The sequence below is a fragment of the Lepidochelys olivacea genome, assembly GCF_965140295.1.
Source record: "Lepidochelys olivacea isolate rLepOli2 genome assembly, chromosome: 7".
NCBI classification, from domain to species: Eukaryota; Metazoa; Chordata; order Testudines; family Cheloniidae; genus Lepidochelys; species Lepidochelys olivacea.
Genome location: NC_140417.1, coordinates 122185863 through 122213819, shown reverse-complemented (window position 1 = coordinate 122213819; position 27957 = coordinate 122185863). Strand labels below are relative to the sequence as shown.

The 27957-nt window shown below is 50.5% G+C and overlaps 1 protein-coding gene across 1 annotated transcript; it reads left to right on the top strand.

Annotated features, from left to right (window-relative positions):
• Positions 1–75: 75 nt before the first annotated feature.
• AS3MT (arsenite methyltransferase) lies at positions 76–27346 on the top strand. Its single transcript, XM_084632969.1, has 11 exons — positions 76–189; positions 1756–1796; positions 2994–3121; positions 3998–4148; positions 5092–5228; positions 10412–10481; positions 11688–11769; positions 13714–13845; positions 14811–14953; positions 15648–15782; positions 27029–27346. Coding segments are annotated over exons 1-11 (1119 nt in total). The 5' UTR covers positions 76–188; the 3' UTR covers positions 27128–27346.
• The last annotated feature ends 611 nt before the right edge of the window (positions 27347–27957 follow it).

Here is a 27957-nt window from a genome sequence, read left to right as displayed (position 1 = left end):
GCTGGGAAGGGGGCGGGGCCCGGCCGCTGCCGGCAGGGAGATGGGCGGGAGGGGGCGTGGCTCCCTAGCTCCGCCCCCCTTCGGAAGCGGAAGTCCCGCCTCCCTCGTAGCCCGGCCCTGACCCGAGCGCGGGGCGAGGCTGCTGACGGTGGCGGGGCAGAGTCCGCGGCCCGACGGTCCGGCCGAGCAGTACGCGCCGCCGCCGCGCTCCGGGGCCGGGGCCTCTGCGGGTCGCCTGGGGGCATTTCGCCCGCGTGGGGGGTCGGGTCGGGTCGGTCTCTGGGTGGGGGACGGGGAGGCTTGGAGGGAGGGGGTCCCAGCAGGGCGGGGAGGGGGAGGCTTTCTGGTGGGGGGGGGGTCCAAGCAGGGTAGGGTGGGGTGGGGTGGGGAGGGAGGGTAGGGTCTCTGGTGGGAGTGGGTCCCAGTAGGGAGTGTGGGTCTCCTGGTAGGGGAGGGGGAGGCTCTGGTGGGAGGGGGTCCCGGTGGGGTGGGGTGGGGAGGGAGGGTAGGCTCTCTGGTGGGAGTGGGTCCCGGTAGGGTAGGGTAGGGTAGGGTGGGGAGGGAGGGAGGGGTAGGCTTTCTGGTCAGAGGGGGTTCCAGCAGGGTAGGGTAGGGTGGGGTGGGGTGGGGAGGGAGGGTAGGCTCTCTGGTGGGAGCGGGTCCCAGTAGGGAGCGTGGGTCTCCTGGTGGGGGAGGGGGAGGCTCTGGTGGGAGGGGGTCCCGGTAGGGTGTGGTGGGGTGGGGAGGGAGGGGTAGGCTTTCTGGTGGGAGGGGGTCCCAGCGGGGAGGGGGGGGAGGGTAGGCTCTCTGGTGGGAGTGGGTCCCAGTAGGGAGTGTGGGTCTCCTGGTAGGGGAGGGGGAGGCTCTGGTGGGAGGGGGTCCCGGTGGGGTGGGGAGGGGAGGAGGGGTAGGCTTTCTGGTCAGAGGGGGTCCCAGCAGGCTGGAGTGGGGTGGGGTGGGGAGGGAGAGTAGGCTCCTGGTGGGGGAGGGGGAGGCTCTGGTGGGAAGGGGTCCCAGCAGGGTGGGGTGGGGGGGAAGGGTCTCTGGGTGGGGGAGGAGTAGGCTTCGGTGGGAGGGGGTCCCAGCAGGGTAGGGTAGGGTGGGGAGGGAGGGTAGGCTCTCTGGTGGGAGTGGGTCCCGGTAGGGTAGGGTGGGGAGGGAGGGAGGGGTAGGCTTTCTGGTCAGAGGGGGTTCCGGTGGGGTGGGGTGGGGAGGGAGGGTAGGCTCTCTGGTGGGAGCGGGTCCCAGTAGGGAGCGTGGGTCTCCTGGTGGGGGAGGGGGAGGCTCTGGTGGGAGGGGGTCCCAGCAGGGTGGGGTGGGGAGAAGGGTCTCTGGGTGGGGGAGGAGTAGGCTTCGGTGGGAGGGGGTCCCAACAGGGTAGGGTGGGGTGGGGAGGGAGGGTAGGCTCTCTGGTGGGAGGGGGTCCCGGCAGGGCAGGGTGGGGAGGGAGGGTTTCGGGGTGGGGGAGGGGTTGTCTTGCGGGTCTCTCTAGGGATAGGCTCTCTGGTGGGAGGGGGTCCCAGCAGGGCAGGGTGGGGAGGGAGGGTTTCGGGGTGGGGGAGGGGTTGTCTTGCGCGTCTCTCTGGGGATAGGGGTTTGCCCCCCCAGGAGGTGTTGTGGGGGACCCCCCCCAGCGCTGCATTGCCCTGCGCGGTGAGGGGTGCTTGGTGCCACTCTCTATGTGGGCTCGACGCTGGCGCCTATCACTGTTGCATCAGGTTGCCTGACCCAGGCTTCTGGTGGTTCTCATTGCAGTGGCTGCCCCATCTGCAGAGCAGATTTACAGAGAGGTACAGGTAAGAGCTCGGGTGGAGGAGAGGGCACTGCTAGGGCCTATCCTGCACTGGAGCTTGCCCCATCGACTCCAGCTGCCCTTCTCTCCTCCATACGTTACTCCTGAGCCAGAGGCCGCGTGTTACTCTTGCCTTTGGGGAGGCTGGGCGCAAATGCAGGAAGCTCCCTAGAAATGGGAGTGAGTGCTTGGACCGTGGCCCCGCCTTTTGCTCTGCTCCCGCTTGGCCTCTTCTCCCCCCCCCCCAGGCCACACCCCACTCCACCTCTTCCTACAACCGTTTGCTCCTCTCCTTCACCAAGGCCCACCTGGCCTGCTGCTTGGGCCTGTCCACCCTCTTCCCTGGCGAGGCACAAGTAGCAGGTGGGGGGAGGCTTCGGGGGGGAAGAGGCTGAGTGAGGGTGGGGCATCGGGGGGAGGAGGCCGAGCGTGGGCAGAGTGCGGCAGGGCCATAGTCCGGGTGCCGGTGGCTCCCCCACTTCTTGGGAACTTCCAGTGGTGGCACTTCAAAGGCAGCGGGGCCAGCACACCTCCAAAGGGAGGTGCGCTGCATACAGCATTTCTTGCCCTGTTTGGGGGCACTCAGCCTCCGCAAGCCTCTTATGCCTCCAGCCTATGCCTCCAGCCCATGACCTGAGCCCTGGTTATAGCAGCAATTAAGTGCTCCCTCCCTGATGAAATACATCCTGGAATACTCAAGGAGCTAACTGGCTGTTAGTGACTGTCTTCGACAACTCAGGGAAGACAGGAGAGATTCCAGAGGACTGGAAGAGGGCAAATATAGTACCCATCTATTTTAAAAAAAAAGGATGAAGGGAATGAGGACAACCTGGAAAATTACAGATCAGTCAGCTTCGCTTCAGTACTCAGAAAGATAATGGAACAAATAATCAGGTAATCAGTTTGTAAACAGGTAGAAGATAAAGGGAGAAGTAACAGTCAGCTTGGATTTGTCAAGAACAAATCATGTCGAACCAACCTAACAGCTTTCTTTGACAAGGTAACAAGCCTCGTAGATAGGGAGGAAGCAGTAGATGTGGTATATCTTGACTTTAGTAAGGCTTTTGATACTGTCTTGCATGACCATCCTCCCTGCAAAGAGGAGCAAGAGTAACCCTGGGGTGGGGGCAGGGTGGTAACTAGAATCTGTAGGCTCTGGTGTGCTATGGAGATATATGGACTTTTTGTGTTCCCATCTCAGGATTATTATGGTAAAAAGTTGCAGAAATCAGAGGATCTGCAAACCAATGCCTGCATCACCTTGGCTAGGTCTTTGCCCATGTTCATAAAGGAGGCTCTGAAGTCTGTCCATGATGATGTAGTGTCAAGGTAAAGAATTGACAATTGACTCTTTAATAGAGCTTCACTCACTCAATGTGCTTCACTGAAACAGTCTTTGGCCCAGTGGTGTCACTCTATCCAGAGAATACAGTGGGGAAGAAAGTAGCCAGTTTATCTTTGTATGTCTCTCATAACTTCCTGGTTGGAGGCAGCCTACCACCTCCACAGTCCTTGGGGCCTGGAGGTTGCCAGCTCAAAGGAAAAATTCCTACCAAAAGCAGAGGCAGAGAGGAACAAATTAATGCAGAGAACAAATTAGTGAGAGAGAAACAAATTAATGTAGTTTAGAGCTTTAAAATGAATCAATGAATTCCAATCAACCTTAGTAACCATTTCTAGACACAAAGTCATTAATTTAAAGTTACAATGAGCAGCAAATGTTAGGAAAAATTAACACAAAGAACATTAAAGTTAAAAAGCTCCCCATAAACCCTGTCTATTCAAATCTGGAGATGAAAAGATAAGCTAATAGACATAAAAATGTCACTCTCCTTACAGGTCATATATCCCCTATCAGAAATCCATTAGATGTTCTGGTAAAAACCTTTGCTCTAACCTCCAAGGTCAGGCTACAGGATGTTCGACCAGAAAATGCTTTCCTTGGCCTGTCGTTTTCTTTGTTCGCTGAGAGCCTTTGGGCAGATCACACATCTCAGTGTCTCAGTTTGCCCAATATAAAATGGAGATAAGCAGTGAGGCTTAATTAATCCATATCTGCATATGTGGGTTGGCTGTTCCTGATGGTTTGCTCTTCATGACACATTTTCATCCACCCCATCTAAAAAGCCTTCCCTTGCACACCACTGAGGTGTGGTGAGATTCCGTGGTTCAAGAATCACTGATCTCGAGAGTTTCTTCCCTCAGGTACTATGGCTGTGGCCTGGTGGTCCCAGAGTGCCTGGAGACCTGTTGGATATTGGATCTGGGCAGTGGGAGTGGCAGGGACTGCTATATGCTGAGTAAACTAGTTGGGGAGAAAGGGCATGTCACTGGAATAGACATGACTGACGCCCAGGTATGTTTTCGAATTGAATAGTGCTAATCAAAGTCCGGGTCTTTATCTTCATGGCTCTCAGCTTTGGAAGTGAAAATAACTTCGTCCCACCAAGGCAGAACTGCATGGTGCTTAGAGTTCAAAGTTGATCCTTTGGTATATGGGGACTGCCCGATGTAGGGGGTTCAGCTGCATGCAGATAGTAACCTTAGCTATTGGCTTTTAATAATCTTACCTTCATGCAAGCTACAAGGTTTAATACAGTGCACGTGTGGGTCAGGTTTAAGTACCTGTAGTGCAAGACACTGAGTGATTGTTTTGTAGCTGCTCGGTCATTGAGATCCTGCCTCTGATAGTCACTGAGAGTCATACTTTCCCTACTCTCAGCTTCTCCTAGCCCTATTAGAGACCTGAGTGTGGAAATGGGGTAAATGTATTTTGCCATTTATCGTCTCACTCCTTCCACCTTCCAGACCATCACGCAGCATGTGCTATCCTGTGTGGGGTGGGGGGGAGGGAGATGCAGGGATAATACCCTGCATCATCAGGCATGAGACACTGGCATGAGTACTGGCCTCTTCCCTACCTTCCCAGAATGCTGTGGTGAAGACAACATGCACAGCCCCTTGCTGGGCTTTATGTTGATCAGAAGTCTTTGCTAGTCCCACACTTTGTTGATCAAATAGAGAGACTCCCCACCCGCCCCATCCCTGGCCAGTCCGAGACTTGGTCTTGCCATTTATTAGTCTCTGTAGGGAATCCCATCTGTTCTTCTTTGGCCAGGAGATTTGGTAGCCGTGATCTAGGACTCAAAATGGCTGGGGTTTGGAGGGAAATAAAGGGAGATGCGTAGGGCCCTAATGAGAATATGCGGGCCCTCTGCCACATGAAGGGGAAGAGACTTTAGAAACATTTTAAAGAGTTTATGTAGTTTACAGCCTGCTTATTTGTTTCCCTCTTCCAGGTAGAAGTGGCAAAGAAGTACGTTGACTATCACATGAAGAAATTTGGCTACCAGGTGCCTAACGTGGACTTCATCCATGGCTACATGGAAAAGCTGGGAGATGCTGGCCTTAAAGACGAGAGTTATGATATAGTTATGTGAGTACCATTCTCAGAGCTCCTGCAGGGGTCTATACGATGGGTTGGGTACTTGTTTCCCACGCATCAGTGAACCATGTCCCTGCCCAAGGTTTTAACTCTTTGGGTTTCAGTTCAGGGTTGTACACTGAAAAAATACATCGTAAACACTAATCTGAGGCCTGGATACCTGGCTGGAGTTTTGTGTTGTCAAACAAACAGTGCCCACAGAAAGGACAGGTGGCTGGATCCAGTCAAACTAAAAGGTGAAACATAGTTTCAAACCGTGTGGCGTCTCAGAGCCCAGGATAGGGCTGGGAATAGGAGGCAGATCAGACTTGTTCCATTTATTGATGCCTCTAATCGAATGTCCTTGACCCTTGTCCAACAGAATAATTGGTTTTAGCTCTAAAATTGTTGAAGGGAAAATGCCAAGTTAACATCTGGCCCAAAGTTTAATAGAATGTAAGATGACTAGAAATGTCCCTACATTTGATTTACCTTTTTAAGATGCTCAATTGAAACAGTTTTTTGTTAGCATTTAAACAGCCCACTGCAGTGTTTGCTGCAAGGACACTACAGCATTAGGTTAGTACATGAGGATCAGAAAGTAAAACTGACTAGATGCACGTGTTAAATTGGCCAGACTGATTTAGCTGTCCATGGGATGCAGTAAATAAAGGGCTGGCCAAAAGGGTGAAAAATGGTCTGATTCTTCAGTTTTAGTAATTTCAGGTGATGGTATTATCCAAGGGTTCCAGTTGCGGGGGCAGGGGAGGATGGGAGGCTCCCCCATTTTTCATTCAAGAGGTGTGCAAGCTCCCAGATGGAGTTCTTAACTATAGCACAGCATTAGTGTGAAATGTAAGGGCTTGTCTACACTGGCGCTTTACAGTGCTGCAACTTTCTTGCTCAGGGGTGTGAAAAAACACCCCCCGGAGCACAGCAAGTTTCAGTGCTGTAAAGCACCAGTGTAGACAGTGCCCCAGCACTGGGAGCTGCGTCCCTCATGGAGGTGGGTTTTTATTTTTAGAGCGCTGGGAGAGCTCTCTCCAGCGCTCTGCCGCGACTACACGAGCCACATTAAAGTGCTGCCATGGCAGTGTTTTAACATCAGCTGTGTACCAGCCGCTACTTTCTTACCTGTGCATCGTACCGGCTTACTTTCACCCATGGGTGTTACCTCACTACAAATGCTAGACTGGAAACTAATCTTAAACAGGAGTGAAACTGACACTTTCAGGTCACTCTCACAGTATTGCTAGTCCCAAATGTTCAAAAATCCTGAGCCAGGCTCACCAAGAATCATGAGATTATGTAAAAATAACAGATTTGGGGTTCTTTTTATTTGCCTTCTGCTTTCTGGGCCTTTAGGGTGCACTGGGGTCACATTTTGAAGCTTTCTCCACAGCCACGAGGACTGGAAACTTAATGTTTCTTTAAGAATAAAGGCTGAAATCATCACATATCCACTTGACTCCAGGAGCTGGGGCTTTAAGGAAAACCATTATCATGAGATTCATGATGAAATCATGAGAGTTGACAACACTGCTTTTACTTCTGTTTAAAGGCTAGTTACTTTCCGGAAGGCTCTTAAATACAACACTACAGCGATTGAGTTGCAATTTTCACAGGAAAATATTTTGAACCAAACACCAAGAAAGTTCTGTATTTTAAAGTTGAGAAAAACGTAGACTTCTGAGGTATATCGGGGCCACTGCAGGCAGGAAAGGAAAATAAACTGGCACTGGAGCTCTGGGCAGCTCTTCCTTTAGAAAGAAAGTTGGAGAGTCAAATCTTCTCGTCCTTAATCAACTAAAACGTCTATTGCCTTCAGTGCCTCCGCTCATAGATATAAACATCATACTGTGGTCAATAACTATACACTTCATACTTAAATATCAGAGTTACACATCTTCTATGCATTGGCTCAGGGACTGGATTTTCTGGCATATTCTGAACAGTGCTGAGCACACCGATGGTGCCCAGCGAACAGAATGTTGGGGATCATCAAGAAAGGGACAGATGATAAGACAGAAAATATCATATTGCCTCTATATAAATCCATGATACACCCACATCTTGAATACTGCCTACAGATGTGGTTGCCCTATCTCAAAACCAATATATTGGAATTGGAAAAGGTTCAGAAAAGGATAACAAAAATGATTAGGGGTATGGAAGGGCTTCTGTTTGAGGAGAGATTAGTAAAACTGGGACTTGGAAAAGAGGTGACTAAGGGGGGGTATGATAGAGGTCTATAAAATCATGAGTGGTATAGAGAGAGTAAATAAGGAAGTGTTATTTACTCCTTCTCATAATACAAGAACAAGGGGCCACCAAATGAAATTAATAGGTAGCAGGTTTAAAACAAACACAAGAAAGTATTTTTTCACGCAATGCACTGTGAACCTCTGGAACTCCTTGCCAGAGGGTGTTGTGAAGGCCAATACTATAATGGGGTTCAAAAGGGAGCTAGGTAGATTCATGGAAGATAGGTCCATCAATGGCTATTAGCCAGAATGGGAAGGAATGGTGTCCCTAGCCTCTGTTTGCCAGAAGCTGGGATTGGGTGACAGGGCATGGATCACTTGATGATGGCCTGTCTGTTCATTCCCTTTGGGGTACCTGCTGTTGGCCTCTGTCGGGGGACAGGATGCTGGGCTTGATGGACCTTTGGTCTGACCCAGTATGGCCGTTCTTATGTTCTTAATGCAAATCATGACAATAATCATCAACTTTATGGACTCTGTGGATGCAGTTTCTGTTCTTTGTTCTGGAATTGGCCTGAATACAGCTGAAACCCTAAGAATTTGAGGCATAAACACATCGGATACTCCTACAGCACTTTCTCGTTCCTTCCTTTTATCAAACTCAGAACAAAAAATGACTGAACAAAATGGTTCTCAGTTAAAATGTAAAATTGCCCAGTAGCCATTGCTTTACAGCCCAGCATGAGGCAAAACCTGCCACCCATGGGGAGTTAAATGGTCTCCTCTCATCTGACTCTCATTCTCCATCCTTCCTAATCTCTGTGCTGCTTTTCATGCTGTCAACCATAGCATCCATCCTGGGACCATTTGCTGGAGTCTCAGAGAACTGGCCACCTTGGTTCTGCTCCCATCTATTTGAGTCCTCTCTGTTTTTGCAGCATGTACCAGAGAGAGAGGCTGGCCTGCTGGATAGGGAGCTGAAAGACCTGGGTTCTACAACCCCCATGGGCTTCCTCTCTGACCCCAGGCCAGTGCTCTAAGGTCAGAATTTCAAAGGTTTTTAGGCACCCAAAGGTGAAGTTAGGCATCTAATGGGGTTTACAAAGCATCTAACGACCTACGTGCATTTGAAAAATCTCACTAGGTGTCTAAATACCTTTGAAAATTTGGCCTTTAGTCTGTGTGTGCCTCAGTGCCCCTTTTGTAAAATGGGGATAATAGCATTGCTCTACCTCACCGAGGGGCTGGGAGGAGAAATAGGTTAGACATTGTGAGGCACAGCCTCGGATACTATGGTGATTGGGCCACATAAGTACTATAGGGAGAGTGGGAACTTCTCTATACATTGCTAGCCCTGCTCTGGGTTTGACCCCTTCTTTTCAGCTACGCCCCCAAATCTCCCCCTTTTCTGAATGTTATCTAGGCTCAGTGCTTTGCTGTATTTTTTGTGAGACCCCCCCCCCACCGTGTTCTCTCTAGAACAACCCTGCCACCCTCTTTTTCAGGCTAAACTTCCAGATCCTTAATTTAATCACTAGCCCTTTCTTATCTTAATCACCCTGCCTCTGTTTTAAACAAAATACTGATTCCCTGCCTTGGGCACCTCTCCTCTGCAGAACTTAGGGCTGAGTCTACAGCGGCAGCGCTTTGACGTGGCTTGTGTAGTCGCGGCAGAGCACTGGGAGAGAGCGCTGTACTGACAGGGCCGCTGATGAGGAGGGAGGGAAGGGGCAGCTGCCCCAGAGCCTGGCAATTTAAAAGGGCCCGGGGCTCCTGGCCACCTCCGCTACTCCAGGGCTCCAGCAGTGATTTAAAAGGGCCTGGAGCTCCAGCTGCTGGTGTGGTAGCAACTGGTGTCCCGGGCCCTTTAAATTGCTGCCGGAGCCCCAGGCAGCGCAGGCCGGGCAGCACTGAAGGGCTGGCTGGGGAAGTCTGGCCCTAGCCACGCCCCTTCTGCCCGAGGCCATGCCCCTTCTGGAGGCCCAAAAGGCCCACCTTGTCCAGGACCCTGGCCGCCCTGCATACCAGTAAGTCCTTTAAGTTACTTTCACCCCGGTAACACTTCCAGAGCCCCAGGCAGGCAGGTGCAGTATAAACTCACGGGGCCTTGCCCTAGTAGGATGTTTCCAAAGTTAAATGATCTATTCCTAGCTTGATGAACTGGAAAAAAGTGATAGAAAGTCATCCAGATTTTTCTACAGTCGTTTCAGTTCTTGTATTCAAGAGTTAGTAACAAAGAATATACATTACAATTTTAAACCTAACCCGTGTTCCTTAAATAACTTGACACAAGATGTGAGAACATGTTATTAGAGTTGAGTGGGTCTAATATTTATTAAATCCTCTTTTTTTTAATATAGGAATTAGATACAGCGCTCCTCTCAGCTAATTTCTAAATTCTTATCTGCAAAAAAAAAAAACAACAACCCTAGAGGTTTTCAGGTGCCTAAGTAGCCCTTGCAATCACAGTTAAAGTTGCCCCTCACCCACCAAAATCTGAAATGGCACCCTTGATATTACCACAGTTAAGGAGATGTTCTTAACCTGAAAAGGGCCCTTTAAATACAGGGTCTCAAATGAGGAGTGCAGCCCCAAATAGTGAGAGTGAGGGTTTGAAGTGATGGTGTGGGTTTAAACACAGATAGTATGATGTACTAGGGAATACACTGATCTGCAGGCAACACTCCTGCCCTAGCCTGTTCGGGGTGGGTGGAGGGTAGACTAGTGAGTCTTCTCCATCACTAAATTTAGATCCTATCAGCCAGCCTCAGCTCTGCAAACACTCCTTGAGGCTTGCTGAAGGATGGCTGAGGACCCTCTAGTCTCCTTTGGGGGATGTGAAAGGTGTCCAGACATCCGTTACTCCCTGCCAGTGTTAGAGATCAAAAGCTGCCGTGTTTCTCAGCTGCAAGGTCAGGCCTAAACATTTGATTAAAACCCACAATGCTTTCCTCCTTCTGGTGCCTCACTGAGCTTTTATCTCCTGTCCAGCTCAAACTGCGTGATTAACCTCTCGCCTGATAAGAGAGCAGTTCTGCAGGAGGCCTATCGAGTGCTAAAGGTAACACAACAGTGGGGCATACGCTCTGTGTGTGTGTGTGTGAGAGAGAGCACCAGGGGGTTTGGGGAGCAACACTGCATCCCATCCTGCCTTTTGGGGCAAGAGGGGTCCACAGACAGGCAGCAAAATGGAACACAGGCCCAGAGAGACTTCCATATGAGGAGAGATGAGCTCTGGGGCTCATGGGAGAGGAAGATCCTGGCTTCGTTGACGTCAGTGGGAGTTTTGCCTTTATTTTCAAGCGGGCAGGATTTCACCCTGCATGACAACAGAGGAGGCAATAGAGGTACTCAAACTAACAATGGGCATCTGTTCTCCCATTGTTATAAACCAGGAGGGCGACCAATGACACAGAAAAACAACGCATTAAAGATTGGAATATTTTTTAGCATAATGATCAGTTAACTTGCAGGACTCATTGCCACAAGATATCACTGAAGTCAAGAGCTTAGCAGAGTCCAAGAATTGGTTAGATGTTTATATGAATGATGAAAGGAGAAGTCAGCAGCTAACAGATGAGCAGGTTATGAGAGACTTCCGTTCTAGGCAGGTTGTTCTGTAACTGTCCATTTTTCCACCTTCCTCTGAAGCAGTGGTACCGGCCACTGCCAGAGATGGGATACTGGTCTAGATGTCCATTGGTCTGGCACAGTGTAGTGATTGCTCCCTTGCTCTCCTTTTGTCCACATCCTCTCCACCGTCAAATAGTAGATCACAATTGGAAGTCTTTGCCCATGAGTCCCAGATGGACAGGTTAAGGGGGTGCCTGAGGACTGGGCCAGCAGGGGGTGCTGCAGGGCAGGATTGGGCTGTATTGGCAGAGCTGTCAGGGAATCTTGCCCAGCACCTGTCTGCAACGTGCCTGTGATCTCAGCCTCTCCGCCCCTGAGCACCATGTTCACACTCAGCTTATGAAACAAAATGAGGGTGATGGTGGAATTTAATCTGGGTAGAGCCAAAGGTGGTGGAGCAGAGGGGTGGTTGCTCTTAATTGATTATCTTGGAGACCTTGACTCATTGGGCTGTCTGGGTGCGCTGGCCAGGAATGCTGGGGCAGACACAATCGCTCTGGAATAAGCAATCACGTTGCCAGCAAGGGTGGCCCCAGCCGAGCTGTCCTGTCTGTGGTCTCTGGTGAATGCTGTCCCTATCAGGGGCTGGTGTCATTTTTAGCTCTTGCCGTGGCTAAGCATTGGTCTTTTCCAGGCTGGCGGGGAGATGTATTTCAGCGATGTCTATGCCAGCCATAACCTGCCAGAGGACGTCAGGAAACACAGGGTCCTCTGGGGTGAGTGATTTTCTTACCTGACCTGAGGTAATAAGGACTAGTGGTGTGAGCTGGAGGCTGGAAGTTAGGAACCTGGTTAGAAGGATCCCCTCCTCACATGCTGCCTCTTGTGTCCCAGGTGCCTTGGAATTTGAACTGATACCCTTTAACTTTCCCAAGAGAGATCTCTACCCAGAGCTGATAGAATCTCCCAGAATGCCCTGTCCCATCATGCCCTGCGGCTCACTTAAAAACTAGGGCTGTCAAGCAATTAAAAAAATTAATCACTATTAGTCGCGCGATGTCAAATAATAGAATACCATTTATTTAAATATTTTGGATGTTTTCTACATTTTCAAATATATTGATTTCCGTTAACACACAGAATACAAAGTGCATAATGCTCACTTTATATTTTTGATTACGAGTATTTGCACTGTAAAAAAACAAAATAAATATTGTAGTATTTTTCAATTCACCTAATCCAAGTACTGAAGTGCAATGTCTTTATCGTGAAAGTTGAGCTTACAAATGTAGAATTACGTACAAAAAAACTGCATTCAAAAATAAAACAATGTAAAACTTTAGAGCCTGCAAGTCCACTCAGTCCTACTTCTTGTTCAGCCAATTGCTGAAACAAACAAGTTTGTTTACGTTTGCAGGAGATAATGCTGCCCGCTTCTTGTTTACAGTGTCACCTGAAAGTGAGAACAGGCATTCTCATGACACTGTTGTAGCCGGCGTTGCAAGAAATTTATGTGCCAGATGCGCTAAAGATTCACATGTCCTTTCATGCTTCAACCACCATTCCAGGGGACATGTGTCCATGCTGATGATGGGTTCTGCTGGATAATAATCCAAAGCAGTGTGGACTGACGCATGTTCATTTTCATCATCTGAGTCAGATGCCACCAGCAGAAGGTTGATTTCCTTTTTGGTGGTTTGGGTTCTGTAGTTTCCTTATCGGAGTGTTGCTCTTTTAAGACTTCTGAAAGCATGCTTTGCACCTCGTCCCTCTCAGATTTTGGAAGGCACTTCAGATGCTTAAACCTTGGGTCGAGTGCTGTAGCTGTCTTTAGAAATTTCATAATGGTACCTTCTTTGCGTTTTGTCAGATCTGCAGCGAAAGTGTTCTTAAAACGAACAACATGCGCTGGGTCATCATCCGAGAATGATATAACATGAAATAAATGGCAAAATGTGGGTAAAACAGAGCAGGGGACATATAATTCTCCCCCCAGGAGTTCAGTCACAAATTTAATGCATTATTTTTTTTAATGAACGTCGTCAACATGGAAGCATGCCTTCTGGAAAGGTGGCCAAAGCATGAAGGGGCATATGAAAATTTAGCATATCTGGCATGTAAATACCTTGCAATGCCGGCTACAAAAGTGCCATGTGAACACCTGTTCTCACTTTCTGGTGGCATTGTAAATAAGAAGAGGGCAATATTATCTCCTATAAATGTAAACAAACTTGTATGTCTTAGCAATTGGCTGAACAAGAAGTAGGACTGAGTGGACTTGTAGACTCTGAAGTTTTACATTGTTTTGTTTTTGAGTGCAGTTGTTACGCGCAAAAAAATTATTTTTGCGTTTGTAAGTTGCACTTTCAGGACAAAGATTGCTCTACAGTACTTGTATGAGGTGAATTGAAAAATACTATTTCTCTTTGTATCATTTTTATAGTGCAAATATTTATAATATATACTTTGATTTCAGTTACAACACAGAATACAATATATATGAAAATGTAGAAAAACATCCAAAATGTTTAATAAATTTCCATTGGTATTCTCTTGTTTAACGTGCAATTAAAATGGCACTTAATTTTTTTGAGTTAATTGCGTGAGTTAACTGCGATTAATCGACAGCCCTATTAAAAACCTGATGGCAGGCTGTGCGCCACTCATTTTGCCCTGACGTGGCTGGCTGCACCACACATGTAATTACTCTGTGATCATAGGCGAGTGCCTGGGAGGAGCCCTGTGGTGGAAAGACCTCTACAGAATTGCTGAGGAAGTTGGATTCTGCCCACCGCGGTTGGTGACCGCCAGCCGAATAACCATCAATAACAAGGAACTGGAGAGCATCGTTGGTGAGTGAGTGCCATTGGCCGAGCATCGACCCCTGGTCCGCCCTAGCAGTACAGGCTAGGGTTCCATGGTTCTACTCTAGGAGAAAGCAAAGTGGTGTAGCCTCAGCTCGCAAGAGTCCGTCTACCAGGGCTGGAAAGCACATTCCCAGCTGATGGACCAGGACCACCACTGCGTTTGGCTCTGTAAAAACACAACATAAAAAGGCGGTCCCTGACCAACAGAGCTTGCAATCTACATGTGCCATCATCTGCAGCAAGTGAACAATGCTTGAGTGGGGAGTGCGCCATTGACCGCAGCCCCAGCAAGCCTTGACTTCGTTTGATAGCCCCAAGGCTAGACCATCTGTGAGCGACAGGAAATGCAAATGTAGAAAAGAGGCAATTGGGGCTTTTTAAAGCCCAAGAATAGAAAAGACTAAATACTCCAGCCCATAATATGGCTGTGAGAAAGCACAGGATGAGCCAGAGCAATGTGCTGTTTGTCTCTAGCAACCAGTTTGCCCTTCCACAGCACCCTTTCTCCGAGGATCTTGGGTCATCTTACAGGCAGAAATTCTGCCTCTCAGCACCCCTGAGAGATAGGCAGGGATCACTCCAGCCCTCAGTGGAACTCAGCCAGGTGTGGAATGGAATGTGGCCTCTGTTTAAAGTTTGCTTCCTTTCTCTGACAAGTGGGACCTATCATGAGGGGCCATGTTTGGGCGGGGTCAGTGATTCCAGGTCAGAACTGCTGGCTTCTCTAGCTGCCTAGCCCTACAAACTCAGCCTGAGATCTCAGAGTCACATGGGCCGGTTTCCCTCTCCCACATCACTAACAGTAAGAATTAAGTGACTGGAGTTTAATGAACAATGGTACTGATGCGTGAGGCTTGCCGCTGGAGTATGGAGCGCTCTACGAAGGTGGGTTTAACTCAAAGCGCTCTACATCTGCAAGTGTAGCCATGCCCTTGGTGTTTTGCTTTCAGGTGACTGTCGGTTTGTCTCTGCGACTTTCCGTCTCTTCAAAGTACCCAAGAAAGGCCCAGCCGAGCAGTGTCAGGTTATTTACAATGGCGGGATCACTGGGCATGAGAAAGAGCTGGAGTTTGATGCCAATTTCACATTCAAGGTACCGGGAAGCCCCCCAGGCCTAGGTAATTGGCATGCCTGTGTCAGCATTACTGCATCTCTTCGCCGGATCTCCAAGTCCGGAGCTCATGGCTTTGCTTACACTTCCCCTTCTGCACTGCCTGATTGCAGCATGGCACAGCCTGCTGCTCAGCAGCCCTGTACAGAAGGGGCCCTGAGCGGAGGTGGTTCCAAAATTCAGCAACGCAGCTTTATCAAGCAGCATCCTGTATCGTAAAAACACTTGACGCAAGAGAAGAGTGGGAGGGAATGGAGAGATGATGGCCAGACACAGGGCGGCTGTTCCAGATGGTGGGAGCTGCAGAGAAGAAGGCTCTTGCGCCGCTAGCGGCAAGTTTGTGTGATGGGACAGAGAAGAGGCCAGCACAGGATGAATGGGGAGGGGAGTAGAGAGGCCAGGCCTGTGGTTTTGATTGGGGCAATTCGAAGGAGGGCCTGGGGAAAAGAAGCAGTGTGATTCTGAATTAGATCCCAAAGTGACTGTGGGCGGTCGGTGGGGTTGTTTGCAGAGCTGCTGCGCTGGGGGGACTCCTGCTTTGATGGTTTCCCTTCAGCATTGCAAATGCACGTGCCCCCAGCCTGCTCCGTCTCTCACTACAGAGCTGGAAGCCTGGTGGGTGTTGGGTCCTGCCGCGTTCTTCTCGGCTGTGTGTGATGTCCCCTCTGTTTCCCAGGAAGGGGACGTTGTGGAAGTGGATGCAGAAACCGCAGCCATTTTTCGGAGCTCTAGGTTTGCTGAGGAGTTCCTGATCCGACTGGCTGCAGGGAGGGCACCGGCACCTGGGGGCTGCTGTCCTGCCAAACCAAAGGTTAGTGACAAGCTGGGCGGCTACTATACCTAAGGGTCTCCCTGTTCATGCCACGTGGGCAGATTTTCCTGGCTTCAGCGTCGCTGCTTCATATGACATGTGCCAGTGAATAATCCAGTTTGGGGTCTGAATGGAGGCTGGTAGGGGGGAGAGTTCATGGAGTCAGCTCCTGGCAAACTGGGACCGGCTCAGAGTGAGCTGGGCTAAACCAACTCCCAGATTTTCCCTCCTTCCCCCTTCCTGTCCCCTGTCTGGATCTGGGGCCCTTCCCAGCTCAGGTGTGGCCATGCAGAGCCGGTTAGCTAAGGCAGTTCTCCAAATCAAAGTCTGGTAGGAGCAAGGCTCTGAGTCAGCTTCTCTGGTGATAAGCAGGGCTAACCCCATTCTGGCTACCAGAGGGTGGTGGTTTGAAGCTGCGCAGGGTTTGATGGATTAGGATACAGGGGAGGTGCAAATGAAATACAATTTGCTCCATCCATGCACAAACAAAAGAATTTATTCAAGGTGTCTCTGTATAATTATATAAGATGTAAAACTGAGATCCTGGCCTCCTGGACCATTAAAGATCCTCTCATGGCCCTTTAACAGGGCTGGGGGGCTTGAGCCCAGTGCAATTTGATCCTGCTCCCCCGTGCATTTCCCCTGCTACATACATTGGATACTGTGTGCTTCATTTCCTTTTGTCAGTTCTTGTGTAATGTTTCTTGGGCTTTTTACTGGCAGCCATGTTCTGCCCCAGAAGTGGTTGCATTTCAGTGGCGGATGAAGTAATCCCTATAGGATTACTTCGCACGTCAGTCGAAGTTGCAAAGCCCCCTGGGATGTTCTGGAACAGAAGGTGTCAGAGAATGTTGGTACAGCTCATAACTGCATCCATACTTCCTAGATAGCTCTAGACCTTAAGATGACTTTTTCCTGATGGGCCATCTGAGAAGAGGGATTACTGGAAGATGGGAGTTCTGGCTTCTCCACCTGGCTCTGCTGCTGACCTGCATTGTGGCCTTGGACAAGTTGCATTTTTTTCTCTATGCTTTTGTTTCCAGACCTCAGAGGAGGTTGTGGTTGAATTAGCTGAGACCCGCTATTGGAGGGTGCTGTGGACATCAAAGAATAACTTCTCTCTGGCAGACCTGGCTCAGAGAAGGCATCTTTTCTGAATCCAGAATTCAGTGCTGGGGAAAAGTGCCAGCCTGGCAGCCCTGATCTCTGCAGTTCTCCACTGAGCAGGTCCAGCACAGACTTCGGTGTGTCAATGCTTGACTTGAAGCAGCCCTTCTAGGGGCTGAAGGGATTTTTTCCAAGGTTCATTCCCTCCTTGGCCGCTCCACTGAGCCTGCCGGCACAGGGACTGCTTGGGAAGGTGGGTGGTTTGCCCAGAAGCAGACATGTGTCCTCCCTGTACAGCCTGGAGAGTGCAGCAGCGATTCTTAAGAAAACACAGCCTAAGCCCGTCCGCCATCCATGGCCTTGGCGGGGGGGTGCTGGTATTACTCCTCCTTTGATCGAATCTGAGCTCCAGCCAGCCTAAATAAGGTGCTGTGATTCGACTTAAAGCGTCTGCCTCTGTGGCCATGCCTGGTGGGACGGGCAGAGAGCTCTTGGCATGTGTGTAACGGGACTGGGAATCCTCTTTGCTTTGGCAGGAGCAGAGGGTGCCTGTGAGCGGAGAGGAACTGCTTCCTGCTGAGCAGCACTCAGTCCTCGCTGTTCTGCCGCTCCCATTGCATGTGCAAACAGTGTTACCGCTTCTTTGCTGAATTACATTGTTGATGCTCCCTGGAACTAGAGTAAACACAGCCCCCAGGGGCCCTCCAGGGAGTTAACCCAGTGATGAATTGGGCTCATGAGGGAAGGAGATTATTTCTTGCTGTAGGAAGGGATGCTGGTGACACAGCCCGGGGAGCTCTTCCCTCTGTTAGTGTGGACCCTATGACCTAACCTAGTGGTAAGGGGTGCTGTTGCTGGGGGTGTTGTCCTTCCTAACCTATCCATACCCCATTTCCCAATGCCAAAACTTGGTGCTAGGTTGTGCTGTGCTGCTGGAGATGCTAATAAACCCGAGGTCCTGTCCAACAATGCTTCACAGAAGCCAAGACATTTTTCACAAGTACTAGGGTGTTAACCTCTGTATGGTGGGTTAATCACGGTCTGCCTTGCAAAATTCCCCCTGTAATTTCAGTTGGCTACAGCATTCACTTCCTGTCCTAAACTATAATCTAGTGCTATTGCATATCTGCCCCTTCCCTCCTGACCAGAGGTGGCTGAACTGCTCCATGCATATCCTCTGTATCAGCTGCAGTTTGTAAAGCGCTTTGGGATCCATTTCAGCTAAAGCAGCTCTACAAACCGTAAGATCCTCATGCGTTTGAATATGCCATTAAAGCCTGAAGAGTTAATAATGAAAAAGGTTTAAGTACAGGAATTAAGACTGTGATGCCATCTTGGGATCCTTAAGGAGAAATGCTTAGGAGTGTGTGGAATTGGGATGCTTTGCCAGGTGCCAATGCACATCTCGGAGCTGTGGGGAGGGGGAAATCAGAGTGCTGATCTGGAGTGAGGGAAGTCCTGTGCTGTCAGATTGGTCATGGGAAGCCCAGGGCAGCACAAGGAGACTTTTCTGGAGCTCTGACTTGCGGGAGGGAGCTGAGAGGCCAATTCCCCGGTAACACATGGCCCCATGTAAGAGGCTGTTGTTAATTTAGGGTTGCCTGTGCTGTTTTTTGCAGCATGCTCTTCCATTCCTGAAGGCCAGCTCGCTGCCCCACCCACACCCCATGCAGATGCATATCCAGCTTGCTCGATGGGAGTTTGACCCTAGCCTGCCAACCCTGACTCCACAGCTCAGAGCTGCTTTATCTGCTGAAAACTGTTCTCCTCCTCCTGTCACCTTCCACTCAGCCTGCAGATGTCTGACGAGTCCTTAGACCTGCCACGAGTCCGTGAAATGGGAATAATTGATAGGGGAAGACGATAAATCCAAGCGGCTGTGTGTCCTCGAAGTGTGACCTTGTGTGTGCTGGGGGAGGGGAGGAACGTTCTTGTCTTTCCCCAAGCAGGAGATGGTTTTCAGATGAAGGGCTGTACTGGAGAGAGGTTTGCAGTGATGTTCTGTAGGCTCCTTCCTCCCTATAACAACCTGCCACTGGGCTCTTAGAGCAAAGGGGTCCATTTGCCAGCAGAGCAGGGCCCTGAGGTTCCCCTGCTGTAACAGGGAACCTTGCTGTCAGCGTGGAGTGCACAGTCATCGTGGAGTCAGCTGTGTGGCCCTCTAGGCACAGCCCCTCAGGCTGCTGTAGAGCTTAGCAGGAGCTGGAGCTGGCTCCCGCAGTTCTCTGGCATTACAGAAAAGCTTTTTCGACTTGAAGGAGGAGAAGTGAGTTAAAGGAAATGACATCTGAGGGGAGGGAAGTGTTCTGACGTTACCTGGTGGGGGCCACAAAAGAACCCGGACAGAGCATGTCAAGGAGGAAGGGAGGACAGTTAAGTTGAGGGTCTGATGGGAAATGTGTGGGGCTGTATCTTTTATTGCCATCCTCTGGACTCTGCTCCTTGGATTGGGTTTGCCCTGTAGCATTTTGGGAATTCCCGAGCTTTCCCATCTTCCCCCGCGTGTTCCGCTTCCAGGTGGTACAGGAGCTCCCTTACAGCCACGTTTCCCCCCGTTAAGAATAGAAGAATCCTGTATCCAATCTTTAGTCAAGCATCCTGCTGCAGAGAGGAATGTGAATCTCCTCCCTTGCCACCTGCAACGCTGGTAGGGGAGATTTTCCTAATCCTCCACAGGTGATCAGCCTATGCCCTGGTGTAGGAGGCTGCTTTCCAACTTGCATAGTTACCAGGGTTAGTGGTCATAAAATAATCAGCCCCTTAGAGTCATGTGGCAGGGAGTTCTGTTGGCAGCCTATGTACTGCAGAAAGAAGCATTTCCCTTTGTATGCTTTAAGGAGTGTCATAGTTTTAAACAAAGCCCCTGTGCCTAAATGACAGTTGATACCTTGGAGCGATACATCTGACATTGGAATGTGCTTTTCACCACTGATTCCGCTGCAGGTATATTTGGCATTTTTCTTGACTTGGATGGTGAATGTATCCCAGACTGGTCACTTTGGTTTTCCTGTCTGAGCCTCCACTATTGAAAATCAGCAAGAGTTGAAGTCAGGTGATTTACTGCGGCTGACCAGCTGGCCTTCCCTCTCTAGTCAGTTTCACTTTCAGGTCCTCATACCCAATGGTTGGGTTGCAGACACTGAAAAGGAAAATGCTAGGTTTGTTTTAAAATCACTGATTCTGTTCTTAATTTAACTGAACATTTCTATTGGTGGTGTCACCTCTCTTTCCCTACTGTGTTCTCCATTCAAATGTCTGGAATCCAGAATTTACAAGTGTAAGCAGAGTCTGAATGAGCTCTCCCCTCACATCTAGTGGCGAGCTGTGGAAAACTACTTCAGGAGCTGATCTCCTTTGCATGGTTACACCCACTCTGCCTAGGTGCTCAGCATGATGGGATTGCTTGCCCAAATGATCACTTGTGGCTGGTGTTGAATCCCCAGTCTTGTTATTGGGGCAGGAATAATAAAGTGGTGTTATCCCTGTTGTGTGAACTGAGGGTAGCAGAACTGTACTTGGCATACCCCAGTGGAGGGACTCGCCCTCAACTGAACGGCACTCACGAGGCAGGGGACATGGGTTCCAATGCCCAATGCGTTGGGAGAGGGTGGGGACAGGTACTTGTACCTGGTGGTGTGAGCCCTGTTTAAGGGCCCTAGACATCATTTGACCCTTCCTCTCTCCACCGTATAATAAGAGCTAATTTAGACTCCATTGAGAGTCTTGTCACACACCGAAGAGCTGAAATCACTGATATCTAGGTCTAAGTATTAGACCTGCCTTGGGACAGTGTTTGTACTGCAAGAGACTGTCCCCACTGACAGCTGAAATCACTGAGAGCTGTGTTAGGTGGGGGGCCCTGAAGACATCTTAGTGAATGGGAGGCTGGCAGAGAGGCGCAGCCAGCAGGAGAGGGCCAGAGCAGAGCCCCATAGAGAGGTGCAGCAATTGGCTGTTGGGGCGACAAGCAAGTGCCCGAGCAGGGGAGTGTGTAAGGTGCCTCCTAACCTGCTGCTTCCACCCAGGGTGGGAAGTGAACTCTGCGGATAAACCTCTGAACTCGGGCTGCACTGGCCAAGGACAGCAACGGTGAGTGGGGTGCAGAGAAGAGACTGGCATGTTAAAGGGACTTTTGGGTTGCTGGACTTCAGAACCTGAAGGGAAAAGGACCGTGCCCAACTTATTTGAGGGTGGGTCTTTTTACTCATGGTTTATGTTTATGAACCCCAGTTGCAAGATTTTTCCAATTTAATGCTGCTACTTCCCTTCTTTTATTAAAAGGTTTTGCTACATTCAGACTCGGTGCTTGCGAGAGGGGAAGTATTGCCTCTTAGAGGCGGCCAGAGGGTGGTGTGTAATTGTCCCGGTCACTGGGTGGGGGCTCGAGCCGGTTTTGTGTTGTTGAAAAGGAATCCCTAGATACTGAACCCGGCCCTTGTTGCTGCTGGCTCCACCTCGCAGAAGGGTTACACAGATATCGATTACTCTATCTTCATGGAACCTTCCTCCCTTTGTTGTCATCAGTTCTTATGTTTTTTAATGTAGGGTCTGACCCCAGGAGTGGTGAGCCGATGGGAGTTGAGGGCACTGAATGCCTAGCAGATCTGAACCTCACTCTTCAGGGCAGGGACCGTATCAGGAGTTCATGGTGTAAAGCACTGTGCAGGCCAGGAGCTCCATGGAAATATTTAACAGAGCTTCTTTTTTATTTATTTATTTTTTAAACAAACCCTTAATTTTGAGCTCAGTTAGGCCAGAGAGCACCCTGCCTCCTTTGCAGGTCCTTCCGTTCTGCTTCATTCATTTTCCTAGGAATATGGAATGCTGTCAGAATATGGATAGATGGATTGATGATTGCTATTCCCTGCGTTGTGTGTCAGGGAAATCTCTTCCCCTTTCTCGCCTAAATGATCTTAGGCCTCGCTCATGCCATCAGCTCTATGTGGCCAGACCCCCACATCCGTGTGGCTCTGCATGGAGACAGGGGTCTCCCCCACCCAGAGTTTGGTGCAGTATTGTATTGTTGCCTTTATCGCATCACAGTAATATTCCAAGCCCTGTTGCAGGAGGAGCCCTCGCTGTTTTATTACCTGGAAAACGCTTTTGGCAACACCAGCCAAGCCAAAAGAAAAAAAATGACTAGCCAATAAGCATGGAGCAACAATGGCCAGCCAGTCAGAGTGGGGGGAAGGGGGGAAAGCCCTGTGACACAGCAGTGTAGTAATATTGCCTGGCAATTGACCCCTGGGGGGCCCTGCTGTCCTGCCCCCCAGTGCCCTGTGGTGCCTATAACTCTTCACTGCTCCCTCGAGTCATTGGATAGATCCCATCAGTCACAACTGCCATTGCTTTTCTCTGGATGTTTTCAGTCTGTTGGAGGTGAGGCAACCGAAACTGTCAAGAGTGTCGTGAGGCAGGGGGACCCTGCCTTTGCAGCTTGTCTTTTGTTTTCCGTCCCTATATGCAAAAGCTGCACGTTCAGTGGAGAGCCAGAAAAGCATCACCCCTCTTATGGTCTGGGTTAGTAACAAGGTAATGGCAAAAATAATCCCACGTCAACCCCTGCCTAACCTTTCTCCCCAGAGTGGGGTGGCCCCAGGGTTTCTTCCCTTAGTGCATCTCTGCCTCTAACCCTAACGCCCTCCTCTATGTGGCTACTGAGGCCCAATGAGTCAGCACTTGTTAACCCCCAGGGTCCTGCAGGCTCAGGCCAATTGGGGAATCCCCCATGTTACACTCCTTCCACTCCCTGCTGTGTACCAGGCTGAGCTCCTCGCTTTAGCTCTAGCACCAGCCAGCCCTCTGCCGATGCAATTTCTCAGAGCGCTTCCTTGCTTTTCTCTGTGCTGCAGTCAAAGCGGCGATTGCAGCAGCATGCGTAGACGTACTTGAGCAGCGTTAATCTGGCTGGAGGGAGTGCCAATAGCAGGGAAACCAAAGCAGCACAGATTTCAGCGCAGGCTCGCTGCCCGAGTACGTACTCTGGCTCCCTGGCGGGCCTGTGCCGCCCAGCATCGCTGCTCTTGGGACATGAGCTAGCTGGATTAAAGCTACTTGGGTATGTGCACACGAGCTGCAGCCACGCCCCTGATTGCAACGTGGACATACCCGGCATTTAGAAACGGCGCCCCTCCTCTGCCATCGTACTGGCCCACTCCCCGCAAGAGCGGTACTGTCGTATTTGGGGGTCCTGATCCCCAGACATCGCAAGGGATCTGTAGTATGGAATGCTATAGTAGTGTTGCTCCAAGCTTTGGCTCCTCTGTAGTTTCTCACAAACCCCATTTCGTTGTCACAAACTTAAATAGCTGTTCGTGTGGAAATGTCCGTAGGAATTTGCCAGGTCTAGTCTGTTTTAGTGGGCGTTAATTCATAACTGGGTCGTTTAGTTATTTAAAAGTCCAGTCCTCCTTTAGTTCTGGCTCAGATTTCAGCACCTCACAGCTTGTGTCCGAGAGCTCCCATGTTCTGAGGCAGTCAGTGGCATGGCCCTGAGGATGAATCTGGTTCATTAAGCAGGGCTGGTGCCAATACGGCCCCTGTGGGTAACCTCTGTAGGCAGAGAGGCAGCAATTCTCTCTTCTGTCTCATCCCTACCAAGGCTTTGCTGGGGAGCGGTGTGAGTAAATGTGGGCAGAGCACTCCCCTGTGGACGTGCTGATTGCGAGGCTATTTCCGTAGTAGTTTCTTGTGCCGGATGCAGTCAGACGCTTGGGAAGGCCAGTAAATTAGAGCTGCTGGGCCCTTCTTTGCTGCTGTTTAACTCTTTCTGAAGCCCCTTAGCTTGTTTGAAAGGCCAATTAAACCATCCCAGAGGTGTTTGCATGAGTGGGCTGAGGAGGGGGTGCGTGTTCATGATTCTCTCCGTAAATACACTGTCAGTTTTCTTTTTAGTGAAGTGAGCTCTCTGGCCTGACGCTCCCTGAGTCCATTCACCCAGGGTTCGTTTGTTTTGGGCTGGGCACCAAGTGGGTGACTTTCCATTCTTCTGAAACAAACTGTTTGTAGGGAGCTGGGGGGAGATTCTTAGAGGCACAGATGTCAAGCACCCAACTCTCACGGACTTTCAGTGCCTCTGAAACTCAACCCACTCGTGTACTTTGCACTTCTCTGGAGACTCACATCCATGGCTTTCTGAACACTTTACGAATGTGAACGAACCCTCGTACAGTTCTTGGGAGAAGGGTGAGTTGCATCACCTCCATTTATACAGATGGGGAAACTGAGGCACAGAGTAGGGAAGTAACTTGCCCAAGGTCACATGGCTGCAGTGGTGGGAATAGCACCCGACATTGTCATTACCAGTCCGTGGCTCTAACTATTAGACTGTGCTCCTGACCTTACATACCTTTTTGGGAGTTCCCCTGACCTTGCATTTCAGCCCCTTCAGAACCATCTGACCCTGATGATCCATTTGCCCCGAGTGTGCGCTGTAGCCCTGCCATAGATTCCTATCTCTGCTAAGGCCAGACTGGTTTTAAAAAAAGAAAACGATGTCGTGGGGACTAGAATTTCCTTGGCATCCTGCGAAAGGCTCTGTGACATTCATCACTCTTGGGAATGACAGGCTGGACCATTAAAAAACCTCCCAGCCTCCCCCTGGAGCATAGGAGACAGGATCTCATGCACAGCACTGAAAATATTCCAGTGAATTGGAGAGCTGATGCAGGTGGCTGATAGGCTGCTGGGCTTATCGGAGGGGAAAGATAGGCCCTGTGCAGACAGGAATGTGCTCAAGGGACTGAGGGCTTCATAATTGCTGACCTTGCCACATTTGGAGTTGTTTCTTAAAGGCACAGGCACATTTTTTGTTTCTCTTTGTCTCTTCATGGCAACCGAGCAAAGCAGAGCCCCGCAGATCATCTGTCACTGGGTGCAAGTGTCATGCCCTAGGAGCCCCAGCTAAGGACAGCATTGTGCGGGGCTGCTTTGTGGATTTCTCTCCAGGAGTGTATTTTTGCCACAGCTCAGACAGCTGGTGCGGTGGGCTAAGGGTTAGTTCTCCAACTAACGAAAGGATCCGGGTGTGCTTACTGGCCAGCCAGCAATGGCAGGGATCTGCAAGTGGAGCAGGGGCTTATGCCACTGGTGATAGCTCGTGGCTCATTAGCCTAAACAGCCGGGGAGGCTGGGAAAGCAGCTAGGAGAAGCTTTCTTACAGCCTTGATGGTAGGGTAGGACTAAAGGAATTCTGTCTGTACTGTAAAGGGAGGGAGGATGATACCAGTTCAGGCATGGAAGCTGGGCAGGCCATCGCCTCTCTGTGCTGCCTCGGCTAAGTCTCTTCACCTCGTCGTACCCATCTCAGCAGTCTTGCCAGCTCTAGTGATTTTACTGCTGGCCTTGCAATATTTGATGTTTTGCTTAAAGCCTCAACTCCCGTAGGCAGGTGATTACAGGAGAATCTTGGCTTTTATTGACACAGATGTTTCTAGCCCTCCTGGTTGCAGAGAAAAGCTCAAAGTGATGCCTTACGGGCTCAAAAAGCAGAAGCAAAAGAGATTTCCAAATCGCTGATGCTGTGGGTGGCAGGGGCTGACTCCTGGTGTCTGACTGCGTGGGGTTGGCATCTGCAGTTTACCTCCCTCCGCCCAGGGCTGGGAGGCTGTTAATAACTGAAACAAGGAAACCCCAGCCTTCACAGTGTGAGGGCCAGAGCACGTTGCGGGGAGAGGGGGTTGGCTGGATTAACTCACAAAGGGCGGGCTGGGGGAGGGGAGGATTCTTTTTACAAACCCTCCTATTAACAGAAACATGTTCATGAAATTACAGCTCCTCCCGCTGCAATGGGAGCCGGGTTGAGTTTCACCTTTCCCTGCAGCGTTCCCAGCCTGGACATTGGGCTGGTGCCTGAGACCCCCGGCTGAGCTCTCTAAACCAATCCGCTTTCTCCAGCACTCTAACTCTGGCCCACCCAGCGGGTGAAGAATTCAAATACCTTCAGCCCTGTGGCCTGCTAATGTTCCCTTGACTGATACCCGTCTCTTCTCGGGGATATTGCTAGTGGTTAAGAGCTTAGCCCCTTGATGCCAGTGGCTGATGTCACAGCTTGGCTTCCCACTTCCTTCCCCCTGCGCCTCTCCTTTTCCTACTGGGACTGGATTCCCCTTTGTGAACCGAAAGAGAGCACTGGGGGTTTGGCTCAGTCCTGCATGTTGCTGTGGTCAGGGGCACGTCTCCCTGGGGGGAACCTGAACAGTCAGATTCAGAGAGAGTCGTCATTGATAGAGCTGCCCATAGGCTGTGCAGCGTTGCACGCTCCATCCTCACGGGGCTCCCATTGCCCAGGCAGCCACCTCTGGGGTGGAACGCTGCAGGCCACGTAAGGATCTGACCAGTCCCCTGTGATGGTGCAGGACAGGCAGTGGAGTAGGGGGTTGTATCCAGTAGAAGCGGCAGAGCTGCTGAAATATGCAGGGTGCAGCTACCCACAATAGGATTGGCTGGGAGTCCCACGTGCTCTAGTGAGAAGTAAGTATGGGAGAGGGAAGAGCTCCGTCTACTGATACACCACCACCGCTGTGGCTGATGGTTGGACTGACCTCACCCCAGCCTGCTTAGTTGGAGCGCTGATGCAGTCACAGCCCAAGTGGAGGGAGCAGTGTTACAGTTTGCCTCATTGCTGACATGCTACAGCGCGGTCGACATGGTCCCTGCCCCCAGGAGCATGCAGCCTGCCAGCCAACTAGCTCAGTGGCACAAAATTCCTGCGGCTGGGCCCCTGGGGCTGAGGTTTGTGACTCTCCCTGTGCTGGTGAGGCTGCTGTTGCGAGGCTCGGAGGAAGACGTGTGGCTTTGAGGAGCGGTAGGGGAATGAAGAGGGAGGTGGTTCTGTGGGTGCCCAACAATTGGATTCACGTTAAAAGCTGTGGGAGCAGGGGATGGTAGGAAGGGTCTGAGGTATGAGCTCGCCAGCCAGTTGAAGAGGGGGCTGGACGAGCGCAGGAAGGGGTCCCATCCAGTCCTGCTCAGCCAGAGAGAGGGTACTAGCAATACTTGATGGGGGCTGCGTAATGGTGAGACAATGGGGAGATTCCCAGGAGTTCACAGCCCTCCCCCCAGCACCAGGGAAAACCGCCTGACAGTGGCAGCCTTTCCTTCAAATCTGACTTAGTGCTGTTTTTGTTTCCTTGCTGTAGGAAAAGATTGTTGATCCATTCCAATTAGTGGAGCAGTTGGAGGCAAAGGACCTCGCTCCCAAGGCGACGGGCTGCTGTGGCCCCAAAGAGTGCTGCTGAAAAGTTGAGCATCCAGCAGCCAGAGCCAGCGAAGCAGAAGCTGAAGAATCAGAGCCGCTTTTGTTACTCATCACTGCAAAGCAATTAAAAATTAATAACTTGGGTAATGATGCTGAGCACTTCACGGCTTCGCAGCACTGTGCGGGTACTGTGGAATGAGATTAAATAAACCCCAGCCGTCCCCCAGGCTCCAGCCCTGGTGCATGGCTGCAATCAGAAGATAGCCCATTTATTTGTAGGCACCATTTTAATTGTTCAGAGCAAACCCATCTCTGTTCAAGCCAGGAGGAAGATCTAATCATGGGACCTAATTAACTGCAGGGGCACGAAACTGACCAATGCTTTGTCTAACTCAGAATAGACTCTGATGAGGCTGGATCCCAGGGATCAAAATTATTTACTGAGGCTATTTGAGACCAGCCAACCCCTTGTAAGGCCCAGGGCACAGCATGAGGGAATACGCTCCTCTCAGCCTGCAGTGTGTCCTTGGAGCTGTTCCCTGCCTTGAGGCTTACACTGTCCCCTCTCCTTGGCTTACCCATGTGGGAAGTGCAGCTCCAGCCCCTCTCTGCCCCTAAACCCTCCTGGTGCGCTGGGGAAGCTGGCAGCCACATGGTATTGTGCAATGCACCCCCTTGCATGCATTCTTCCTTCCCACAGTGGAAGTTCCTGGCTCTGTTGCCTTCAGCCTCTTCCCTGAGTAAGCACTCTTAGGCTGCGTGCTGAAGGCACCCAGCTGCTCTTTGCGCCTGGGATGTGGTGATTGGTTACATATCTGGCCATTCAAATGGAACCGCTCCCTTTGGCAGCCCTGACCTGGGGGGCTAGAT